Source organism: Typopeltis vanoorti, chromosome 25, assembly GCF_054136105.1.
Source record: "Typopeltis vanoorti isolate ZY-2024b chromosome 25, IOZ_Tvanoo_1.0, whole genome shotgun sequence".
Classification (NCBI taxonomy): Eukaryota; Metazoa; Arthropoda; class Arachnida; order Uropygi; family Thelyphonidae; genus Typopeltis; species Typopeltis vanoorti.
Genome location: NC_143573.1, coordinates 28,044,164 through 28,057,126, shown reverse-complemented (window position 1 = coordinate 28,057,126; position 12,963 = coordinate 28,044,164). Strand labels below are relative to the sequence as shown.

The 12,963-nt window shown below is 35.3% G+C and overlaps 1 protein-coding gene across 1 annotated transcript in view; it reads left to right on the top strand.

Annotated features, from left to right (window-relative positions):
- LOC150092621 (protein lap4-like) overlaps positions 1–12,963 on the top strand; it is a 737,075-nt gene that overhangs the window by 364,578 nt on the left and 359,534 nt on the right. The window contains exons 22-23 of the mRNA XM_090414245.1: positions 1,694–1,873; positions 9,932–10,732. Of these exons, the coding sequence (XP_090270371.1) occupies positions 1,694–1,873; positions 9,932–10,732 (981 nt within the window). The remainder of the gene's footprint in view (positions 1–1,693; positions 1,874–9,931; positions 10,733–12,963) is intronic.

Here is a 12,963-nt window from a genome sequence, read left to right as displayed (position 1 = left end):
ACTGATCTTAATCTCACACCAGATTGCTTCAAATGAACAGCCATCCTCCTGCCTGTCTCCTATTCTTTTAGGTTCTCTTATGCTGCTTCAGTGAAGAAGAAATAGTCCCAAATTCTAGATGTCTGCTATCATTCAGGTCAACGATAGTTGTTTATTTAAATTTTCTTATCCAAAAATGACTTTTTCAACATTGCAGTAAACAATCTAAAACTAGCTTTAGCAAATTAATAATATAAATTTGTCTAACATTTCATTTAGTAGCTTTCAATTTTTTTTAATTGGATGGTTTGCACTGAACTTATCTGCATTTATACAGACTTATCATTACATTATAGGAAGTTGGCATAATGTGTGTGTACGCATGTGCACGCGCACTTACACTGCTTGGAAAGAAGGTCAAAGGACACCCATGGCAGGTTGCACTATGCCATGTCGTGTAACGAGTCATGCGTTTGTAGCTAGTATAAATTTGAGGAATATGATGGTCCCAAGTCAATGGTCAAATACTGATATGAAATTGTTGGTGATCAACTACAAGTGCTACCTGCAGTAGATGACCCACTTCACTCACCGAATGTGGCAGTCAAGGCTCACAACATGGATTTCCATGATAGGACTGCAGTATGTAAGCTCTGACATATTTGAAAAAACACGCAGCATCGTCTTCAGTGGTACAAAGTGCATGTATAGTGGGACGTAGAAGCTTGCAAAACTGAGTTATGAAGCAATGAATCACATTACACTTTATGCCGAGCAGATGGACACGTGTGGCAGATGTCTGGTGAACATCTCTTACCAGAGTACGTAATCCCAACTATGAAATTCAGAGGTAGCGGTGTGATGGTATGGTTCTGTTTTTCATAGTTTTTCCTGGTTTGGATGTCTGTTGCGGTGTCATGAACATGGAACTCTGAGAGGAATTTGAACATTCTGGACAATGCAATGCTTCCTGATTCGTGGCTATTATTTTTTTTAAGTGGATGGTTTGCACTGAACTTATCTGCATTTATAGAATTATCATTACATTATAGGAAGTTGACATTGTGTGTGTGTGTGGCTATTCTACAAAACTGACTATTGCTGCTGTAACTGCATGGTTTGTGAGCATGAATGTCACCACACTTGACTGACCACCACCACAGAACCCTGATCTCAACCCTATTGAACAGCATCTGTGAGATGATCTAGTGCATTGTGTGAGGTTAAGGGATGTTTGCCTCACAACAGTCCAGGATTTCATTACATGCATACAGGAAGATGTTAATTTTTAATTTATAGGAAGAATGGTCCAAAATTCCCATTGATTGCTATTGTATGCTTGTGGAACGTATAGAATTGCTGCAGCCATTGCAGCTTTTGGTGGCCACCATGGCTGTTTGTTCCTCATACTGTGGTGTCTGTTGACTTCTTTTCAAGCAATGTGTGTGTGTGTGCACATGTGTCCTATTTGTGAAAAGTCACCTTGTAAGATAAGGATAACATAAGCTACCACTATATTTCTGTTATGTTCTATTTTCTATTATTAACCATGAAAGTTTATCATTTTATTCATATGTCTTATGTAATTAATGGTATTTGCATGTTTGCAGTAAATTGTAAATGAACCTTCCATCAAAATAATCTTTGGTACATTTTCATTTCTAACATGTGTACAAGACCCATGAATAGACTTCTATTCTTCATGTTTCCACAGGGCATTTATATTGCAGAAATATCAGAACTAGGAGCAGCAGCAAAAGATGGAAAATTGAAAGAAGGTGATAAAATATTATCAGTTAATGGCAGAGATATGACAGAAGCTAGGCATGAAGATGCTGTAGCAATACTAAGCAGATTAGATAGGTTTGTTCGTTTGGTTGTACAGAGGGAACAGGTAAGATCCTAATGTCAATATAGATTTGTGTATATTTGTGTGTAAAACCTTAAAGTTGGTGTGCCATAGAATTTGTACTTGTTAGCTTTTAGATATAACACAGCGATACTTAAGGACCATAGTGGTGAAACTTAATGATGCTGTATAATGTGAAAATGCCTCTGATGTGATAAGTAGATGTCACACATTAGCTAGCAAGAGTTAGTTGCTATGTGTTGTTTCAAAGCTTACGATGTAAAGCATGGTTATGTTTCTGCAATCAGTTATGTAATTGATCATCGATTTCCCGATATGTACCCCCCCCCCCCCCCTCAAGGGGTGTTCAGGTTACTATGTGACAGCACTACATGATTAAGTTTACATTATTATTAATCTCCTAGCAACAATTTTCCTTCCAATTGCTTGTGATCACTGCAATATTGTCATATCTAACATTTTATGCTTCTAAGGCACTTCTTACTGTATCAATCCACCTAGACTTTGGTCTTCCTCTGGATCTCTTTCCTGCCATTTTGGCATCAAACACTTGTTTTGCTAACCTTTCCTCACACCCATTCTACTTAAGGGGCCATACCACTTTAGATTAGCTCTGCTGACATGTTCTTGAATGCCAAAAATGTCTAGTTCTTTTCTAATATCTTCATTTTTAATATGATTCTGCTGTTGATGCGATCAGTTCACTCTCCTGATTTTCCTCAGAACTCATCGAGTATTTTATTTCTAACCAACTCTCAGATTCATCACTTAAAACTTGTTTGAACACTGTAAAAAGACCAAAACTGTGAAAATAGGCAGGAGCATAGAAAACTTAAGCTGCATTCTGAATGAAGATCCTATAAAGCAAGTAAAATATTACAGGTATTTAGGCACAGTGCTTAGTGAAGATGGTAGGTGAAATCTAGAAATAGACAACAGAATAAGCAAACCTGGTGGGTAGTCAGCTAAATAAATTTATATGGAATAAGCAAGAAATTAGCCAAAACATAGTTGGTGTTTTGGCTAATTTCTTGCTTATTCCATATAAATTTATTTAGCTGACTACCCACCAGGTTTGCTTATTCTGTTGTCTATTTCTAGATTTCACCTACCATCTTCACTAAGCACTGTGCCTAAATACCTGTAATATTTTACTTGCTTTATAGGATCTTCATTCAGAATGCAGCTTAAGTTTTCTATGCTCCTGCCTATTTTCACAGTTTTGGTCTTTTTATTGCTGATTTTCATGCCAAATTCATTAGCTATTCAATTTAGTTAGCAAATCCTGTAGACTTACACTAGAAGTGTTTAGGAGCACATTTGCACAAAGCAAAGAGCTAAGATTTTGACATCTAATTCTAATATCAAGTCTTATTTCACTTTCTTTCATCATGAGATCTATATAGATTATGAATAAGAGTGGAGATAATGTGCATTCTTGTCTTATTTGATGTAAAATTTTACATCAAACCATTTTCCTATATTTCCTTTAATTTTAACTGCTGACTGACAATGTAAATATTGGCTATGTATTGCTCTGTATAATTATTCAATTTACCCCATATAATTGTTGTTTTGAAAAGCTTTTCTCTGGGCACCTTGTGGTTTGCCTTTTTCAGATCTGCAAACTTAAGTACATATCCTTGTCATATTCCCACAATTTCTTAACTATTTGTCTTAAAGTAAAAATCTGATCAAACAACCCACTATTGGGCCTGAACTCAGCTTGTTCTTCTCCAAGTTTCTCTTCCACAATCTTTCTCAACCTATTTTTAAGTATGCTTGCATAAATCTTACCTTTTAGGTAGAGAAATTCCTCTGTAATTCTCACATTCAGCTTTATTCCCTTTTTTTGTAGATAGGTGCTATGAGCACTCTACTCCAATCATTGGGAGTTCTGAATTATTCAGTGTAGGAAACTTTTATATCTCCACAATTAAGCATTTCTGGTTGAATATCATCTACTCTGGCTGCCTTTTCACATTTCAAGTTTTTGATGACTTTTTCTACCTTAAGTATTGATATGTACTGCTCTTTGCAATTCCTCTTGAAATGTTTTTAGTATGTTCCGTCATTGCTTGGTTTGTTTAACAGTCTTTCAAAGTAATTACTCTAGGTCCTTATCGTCAGTTTTCATGTCACCTTTATTATTTTTAATTCCTTTTACAGTCCTTTTTCTAAGTACTCTTTCCTCCATTTCTAAGCATCTTCAATAGCCTCCAGAACATTTTGCCAATATTTATTTTCCATACTCTACCAATGTCATCCTATGACTTTTGTTTAGCTTCTTTTACACATAGCTTAGTTCTCTTACATTTTTCTCTGTATTCTGTTATGACCTATTTGCTAGTAACTTTTTGTTTGCTTTTTTTCTTTTCCTGGACTGCTTCTTTAGCTTCTTATGTCCACCATGGTGTTCTTATTTTTCTATCCCTGCAGACAACTTCACCACATACCTCCCTAGCTGAATCAATCAATGTCTTCTTCAAAGATTGACACTGAGGTCCACAGTTTAAATGTAATTGTTTATTTGAAATGAAGCGTAGTAACTATAATGCTGAAAATGCATTGCAAACGTGGAATATATATGCTTATAGGACAATATTATCGTGGATAACATCTGTAAAGTAATTAGACAAAAGTATAAAATACGGCATCTTGGCTATTCAAGTATCTTTCTGGAGCAATTTCTCAACATTGAACAGATTACAATGAGATATGCCTGTTTGTGATGAAACAAACAAATTCTACAGTATTCTGTAGAGCAATGGCTGTTTCATCACAAACAGGCATATCTCATTGTAATCTGTTCATTGTTGAGAAATTGCTCCAGAAAGATACTTGAATAGCCAAGATGTCGTATTTTATACTTTACTTTACTTTACTTTACAGATGATATCCACGATCATATTGTCCTTAAGATTAACATGGGTATTTTTATTGTTCGTTGACTTTTAATTGCATGCAAAGAAAAATAGCTGCCTCGTAGTACTGCAGGAATAGATGAGATATTTTTTTTTTTTGTCATATTGAATAGTTTCTCTCTTGGCACCTTGTCATATGCCTTTCCACTACAAAACATAAATACAGATCTTTGTTATATTCCCATGATTTCTCAACTGTTTGTGGTAAAGTGAAGATCGGATCCTGACAGAACCTATTTGGCCTGAATCCAGCTTGTTCTTCACCAAGCTTTTCTTCCACAATTCTTCTCAACCGTTTCTCAAGTATACTTGCATAGATCTTGCCAGGAACACTCAGTAGGGAAATACCTCTGTAATTCTCACATTCAGTTTTATTTTTCTTTTTATATTCCTCTGTATTTTGGTTTAACCAATAAGAATACAATTTGGTCGGCTAAATTCTAAATTGCCAGCCCATCCTCGTTCGTTCAGTATCCAGGTAGATACCCAACAGGGTGCACCACAAGAAGGTGGGGATTGGACATTAGGTCAGAAGCCCTGGTCAGTTCTCTGCATTCCTTTAAAGGCTGTGTGGAGTTTTCTTCTCAGTCATACAGCTTTGACTCTTAAACACCCCTTAATTTAAATAACAGTTAATGAATAATTAATAATACAAGGCTTCCTCAGTTATGCCTTTGAAAGAACTATATATATATTAGGTGATAACTAAGATTGTATTTGTGAAAGCAAATTAAGCCTTTTGACTTCTGAGACCAGTATGCTTTGGACTGCTCTCTCGCATGGAGAGCTTATGCCTCTCACTTATGCCTCCATGAGAGGGCAGTCCATCATGTCATATGATGGACTGCTTTTACATATAAAAATTATAAATCCAATTAAAAATCGGACTTACCTAATAGATATAAACAGTGTTCTACAAAGTTTGTTAAAGGCAAAGCTTGTTCATCTTTGTCCAGGCATCATTGCAGGTCCCTTGCAAAATGCATTAAAAAGAAAGTGCACAAATATTTTATTACTATGGACATTAGGAATTGTCTACTGCAACACACATACACATGCATGCACACACACACACAGAGAGAGAGAGAGTTATCACTATAACAAATGCATCTATAAGAAATTCACTCATTATAACAAAGTTATAGGAAAAATGCCATTCTGAGTTTCTATGGTGAGTATCAGCTATTTGTATAACTGTTGGACTGCATACTGTTGCCATAGACTTGGGGAATGCTGACAGGTGGTTTGGTTGTAATTATAGCTGAAAGGCGTGACACCTTATTATTAAAATACCTTTTGCCTATTTGTATATGAAAATATGACTTCTGCATTACTTCAACTTTGGTATCATTTCCGAGTCTGGCTCCCATTGATGAGACCTCAATAAATGTAAACCTGTCTGGGTAGTGATCCAATATACAACCATCAGTGCATAGCATTATACATGTTTATTAGGATATGTGTTTGCATTATGGGATACTAAAGCAAGTGACGTGAAGTTATTAGCCTATATATGAGTTTCCCGGTTGTGAAGTTACTTCGCGTGCAAACTTTGCTTACACTTGGATAAAGGATTACGCCAAGAATATAATTTCTTGGCATCTTTAATTTATAGTATTACCAAGTGGAAAGATTTGACTACTTAAATTAATTTTTACCTACTTAAACTTCATGTTTTCTTCATCTATATTTTTTAATCTTTTATAATACTATATAACCATTGCTGGCCGTTAATAAGCAAGTAATCTCACTGTTCCATTACATCTAATACTATTTCATGAATGCCTGATATGCTTACTAGCACATTTTGAAAACTAGAGGATAGCTTTCATCTACCTCATATTTAGTTGTGAGTGCAGAAAAATTCTGAAATTGGTACCTATCAGAGCAAAAATATTTCATGAAATATGTGATCAGATGCTAGAAAGGTGAGTAACAGTAACTTCTGATATTGGACCATATTAGTCAATTATCATTCAAACTGCGGTTTATTGTACATCTGTCCCTTTATAAGTTGATTGCTAATTTACAAAGGTGGGGGAATTATTTTTATTGATAATTATGATTATTTCACAGAAATATGGCACATTTCCATTACTATCTTGCTGTAATATGAAACAGTAAGCAACTAAACTTCATAGTGCTTTCCACTTTCAATCCTAATTTGACTTGATTTTTCATACATATGACTAGTCCATATCCTGAGCTAAAATCAAGCAGATAGCTAATGATACTTATGTATGTAATTGTTAGCTTGCCCTTTATTCCAAATTTTCACAAAATGTTCCTATATGCCTAGTGGGATTAATTTCTTACTCTACTGTTTAGATCTCCAACAAGGACCACTTTTTCCATTTTCTTTGTCAGCTGCCTGGTCTAATGACTGAAAAATACCTCCACTTCTTTCTTAGGAGAACTTCTTGTGGGAACATGGGCACAAATAAGTTTCATCGTACATTTCTCTATTTTGAAGTTTGCCCACAATAACTCTACTTGAAACTATCTTCCAGTCACTTTATTTTCATGTTTGATGTTAAATGCTATCACTAATCCTACCTTTCTTTGATCATTATTTCTGAATATAACATTCTATACTTTTAGCAAGATCTCACCTGTTTTTTGTCTTTGTTTCAACAATGTCAGTTATGTCATGTGGTTCCTTTTCAGTTCTTATGTAAGCTTTATTCCTTTCCATTAATAATCCTTATACAGTAGTGCCTCGCAATTCGACAGTTGGATTTCACAGTCCGGCACATGCATGTGCATGGAATTGTGCAATGTCATTTGTTATTTGTCATTTCTTGTTGGGCTGCATTGGTGTTTGCTTGTGTTGTTTGTGCTAATTTTCAATTCTGCATTTTTCAGAAAGTAAAAATTTTGTGCATCTGCAGTTATTATTATTTTTTTGAGTGAAATTTAAGAATGGGTCCAAAGAGAAGTGAACAGAGGAATAATTCAGGAAAGAAGCACACATATGGCGTTCCTGGGTCAACTGTGGCAACTTTTTGGCAACAGAGAGAGAGAGAGAGAAGATTATGGATGCTAGGGTGTCTGCTGGTGCAATGAAGATTTCTGACAAGAATAGATCTTCAATCAGTGAAGGGATGGAAAAACTGCTTATCACTTGGATTAGAGAAAGACAGATGAAGGGAGATGCAGTAACTCAGGCAATGATGTGTGAGAAGGCTAGGTTAATTTTTGATGAATTGCAGAAGAAAACTCCAGGATGAATGCAGAACAAACTAAGGAATTCAAAGTAAGTCAAGGCTGGTTTCACAGATTCCAAGGTAGAACAGGCATCCATAGTGTTCTCAGACAGGGGGAAGCTACTAGTGCAGATAAAGAGACTGCAGAAAAATTTGTGAAAAAATTTGAAGATTTAATCGGGAAGGAAGGCTACCTGTTACAGCAAATTTTTAACGGGAATGAAACTGGGTTATTTTGGAAGCGCTTGCCGAATCGAACTTACATCACTCAAGAGGAAGTAAAGCTCCCAGGACATAAGCCTATGAAAGATAGGCTTACTTACCTTGTAATTGGCAACAAATGCAAGCGGAGACTTTAAACTAAAGCAATTTCTCTACCACTCAGAAAATCCTCAGTGCTTTGGGAAGAAAATCATTACGTCCAAACTGCCAGTGATGTGGAAATCTAATGCAAAAGCCTGGGTAGACCAGCAAGTTTTCAAAGATTGAATTTTTGAGGTTTTTTCCCCGAGCATGAAGAAGTTCCTCACTGATAACAATTTGCCTTTGAAAGCACTGCTGATCCCTGACAATGCTAGTGCCCACCCTCAAGACTTAGAGGACATTCTTGAAATTTACTTTGACTTCATCAAAGTCCAGTTCTTTCCTCCAAACATGACATCACTGACCCAACCCATGGATCAAGAAGTGATTGCATGTTTTAAAAAACTTTACACCAAGGATGTTCTCACACAAGGCTCTGTATGAGAACAAAGCCTCATGGCTTTTCGACGTGACTCACTCTTCTGACAAGACTTCTGGAAGACCGAGTTCAACATTCTCCATACCATCTCCTTTATTAAAACTGCCTGGGATAGAGTGACACAGAGAACCCTTCATGCATCGTGGAAGAAACTTGTTCCTAATTTTTCTCAGGATGACAACAGTGCAGACTAGGCAGCTGGAGAATCAGAAGCAGCTACAGCCATGCGAGAGACATTTCGATGGCAGAGAATCTCGACACAGAAGAGGTTGATGAGGCTGATGTAGAAGAGCTTGTGGAGGATCATGATGACAAACTGATCGTGGAAGAACTCAGAGCACTCAGCAAACAAAGGAGAGAGAAAAAGAGGAATTTCACTTGAAGAAGAGGATGGCAGGGGAAAAAAGGCCTATGCCAACAGCTGCCATTAAAGAAGTTTTATTCCACTGAGAGAAGGTGCAGGCTATTTGTTTGCAATGGTGCTCCAACACTGCTGATGTGAGTAGAATGACAGACTTGTTCAACAACACCATCATGCATCATTTCAAAACCATCTTGAAAAAGAGAGAGAGACAGTCCACCCTTGATCAGTTCCTCATCCCTGTTCAAGCACAGAGGAGATGAGAAGAGGTAGAACAGGATAAAGAAGACTCACTTCCAACATCTAAGGCTCAATAGATGTATTGTGTATACAATAGCATATTTTGTAATTTAGTGTGTTATGCAGTAGTAAAATATGTAAAGTAAATCATATGGTGTATTTCTCTCCCACTCTTCCTTTAGTGGGAGTGGGATAGGGGTCTGACAAGAATTAATCTATTTTCCATAGACTTATATGGGAAATATTGTCCTGCAATTCGCCATTAGTTTGGTGACGGATTAGTGTTGAATTGCGAGGTACCTCTGTATTGATAGTTATTATCTTCAGTTCTTCTGACATTGGGGTTTGATTTTCTTCTAGATGTTGAGCTTGAATTTATCCTATTGTTTTTAATCTTTAATATACCAAGCTTAGGACCAGTAATTACAATATCAGAGCTTTGCTAATGCTCTGATAATAATATATGTAATAATAATATATGCTGTTTCTAAATGAGGTGTGAAATTTGATACATTATAGACATATAAAATTGACTAGTGTTTTGTATTATATATAGTTTTATTAAGTTAGATGAATATATTCTGTGATTTTTATAATTATTATTTACAGATCACAGATGAAGAACATAGTAGTAGTAGTCAGCATGGAAAATCACCATTGATAATTGGTCTCCCACGTCCATATACGAACATTTATTCATCAAGCTCATACATGGCTAACAGGCCTTCATATGTCGGTAGTTACAAGAAACCAGAATTGTCTCCTGGTGTAATAGAAAAAAAGCCAACTTATTCTATTTATACTAAATTACCTGGTCTTAGAAGTGAACCTTTTGCATCATCTGTTACCATACCATCTTTAAATTGTGGTCATCCACCTATTACATCTTGTGTCACAACGTCAACTACATCTGCTACAACAGTGACATCATCAGGGATACCATATAACTATGTGACGGTTTCATCTCATCAGCCGCAATGCAGACAAGCAGTACACACAAGCCCATTTTCAACTTTTAAACCAGATATGACATCAACGCCAACAGGTTCGTCAAATAATATTTCACCTTCACAAAATCCCAGTGTCCATAGTCATTCTTATACAGTGTCACCAGACCCATCTGGATCTGTGCATTCATGTGAAATACAGACGCAAAATTGTGTTAAGCCCACATTAGAACCTGCTTTTGTTCAGCCTGTGTCAACGAACGCAAACAGTAAACCAAAAGGACCTTTAGTGACTGTTACTGTACAGCAGCCTGAACCATACACACCTATTGGTCCAGACCTCCCTCCGCCACCGAAGACTCTGGGCAAAGTTACTGAAGTATTAACTAAGTCTACCTATACAGAAACAACTACAACTAGAGTGACACACAACAGGCTTGCATTGCCACCTTCAGTTGAGGAGGTTAGTTCTTCGTAATTGATGCTGTGGATCTTAGTGATGATAAACAGAGGTCTCACTTTAATTGCATTAAATATATTTCTGAAGGAACAAAAAAAAAAAAAAAATTAAATACTATGGATAGAAAAAGTTTTGTAATCGTGTAAATATAAATTTTAAAATCTATTTTATTTAGTAATTTATTATTTTTTTTAAAAAAAAGTTTATCTTAGAAATATATTTAATGAATGAATTTCACATGAATAAGATCATAAGTTTCCCATCTTTTATATTTAACATTCATTTTTAACTTTAAATTGAAGAAATACAAGGGAGACATATTTTTCTTTTTTTTTATTCTTGTTCTTTTTTTTTTTTTTCCTCTCCCATTGGCTTAGTAATCTTCAGCCACTAATTGTCAAATTCAGTTGTTACTAATTGTCAGATTTGTTCTGCAAGATCATATGAGTTTTTAGTATATATTGGAAATTTTTTGAAGACAGCAACATGAATGAAACCAGTGTTCATTTCCTTAATTTCATTAGAGATGTTTTGATAGTTTGGGCTTATGCTCTTGTTTGCTTCTAAGTCAGCGGCTTCTATTTGTTCTATTTTTTTTAGTTGGTATTTTCCATTCTGGTTCCTATGGTTCCAATCTTGTTGCAGTTAATATGAAGCAACTTTTAAAAATAAAAACAGCATATTAGGAACTGGTTTAAAATTTGATTTAAGCTCTACTGTTTAACTAGCCTCCTCCACCATTCTCAGGCTAAATAAGGACATTGCTTTTGATAAGAGGCCATAATCTTCAATGTTATCAAAGTTTCAGCATGTCAGGCTAATAAGGTCATACCTGTGTGCAGCTTATTACACACACATCCTGATCTTCTGTTTGGTTCTTTCTATTGCTTTCAATCTAGTTTATGGACTCAGTTCTCGAGAATACTAGACAAATTCACAAACATCGAAGTTAAATGAACTAGAAACCAGTTCCTGATGTTGTTTTATATTCCCAAAAGTTACATTGCCCAAGTGACAAAAGAGAGAATTGCCACTTATAAGTACATTTAATATTTCCTTATGGTATTACATTTACTTAAATATAATTTTGGAAGTTAAATATAAGCTTATAATTAATTGCTTAACATATTTTATTATTAGTAGTTATAAAGTAAACTTGGAAATAACCACTTGAGATATTCACATGCACAAATTCTGTACATTCAGTTATGATTCAGGATTCATGAAAATCTCTTAGTTCACACACATCATTCATGTGTCTGATAACAGAAATTGTATATTTTTGCTGTCACTCTAGTATATTATCTGGATCTTTCACCATTGAAAGTGCAATACTAATCTGGAAGACTTTTTTGAAACAGAGCTGTTCATATTTTGTCACGTAGAGTTTCTTTAAAGTGTATTGTTATATTGAAAATTGTAATGAATTATGTAATATAATTGGATTATTAACTGAATTTGTAATATTAACTTTAAAGAACCATGTGTTATGGACATTAGTAAAAAAAATGAATTGAATGGCTTTATACAAGTAAAGAAATGATGTTGTTAATGAGTTTTATATTTCATCTGTTTTCAGACATCCTCAGAGAGCAAATGAAGTAAAAAGTAATACTATACTTGTTGGGGAGGGGGTGATACTAAGGGCCTTTACATCAAATGTGCACTGAAATGTAATGCTACCACATTATATTTCAGTGATAATTATACCATAAATAATCACAGGTGCATGAGTAGGAGAACAAATAAGAGTAACACACACAGAAATAGAATTGTATTCATAACAAAAAGCAAATAATACCTCACTGCTGCTACCATGATTGCTGTACAGTAATAGTTGATTGCATAAGACCTCTAATATTTCATTTACTGTATAAACTCTTAGCATAATTTAAGTATGTGAAGATGTGATCATAGACTTGTTGTATGTGGTCACAATTAGCTGTATATAAATAGTATTGTGCTTGATCTTTATGAAGAGGGATATTCACCATGAGCTATTAACAAAAATAAACCCAGCATTTTTTTCCCCTCGCAACATAGCTCAGATGAATTCAATGTGTTAGATCTAAACCTATGAGGCTTGACACCAAGATTGTTTGAAGAGTACAGTCAAATTTCTTGCTTTTCACATGATTTTTGTTCCACTTCAAGTAAAGGGATTGGCCAGCTGCATTTTTTGCAAGGAGCACTCAAAGCTGATGGCTGTATTGACATCCTGAAAAGGTTATTGT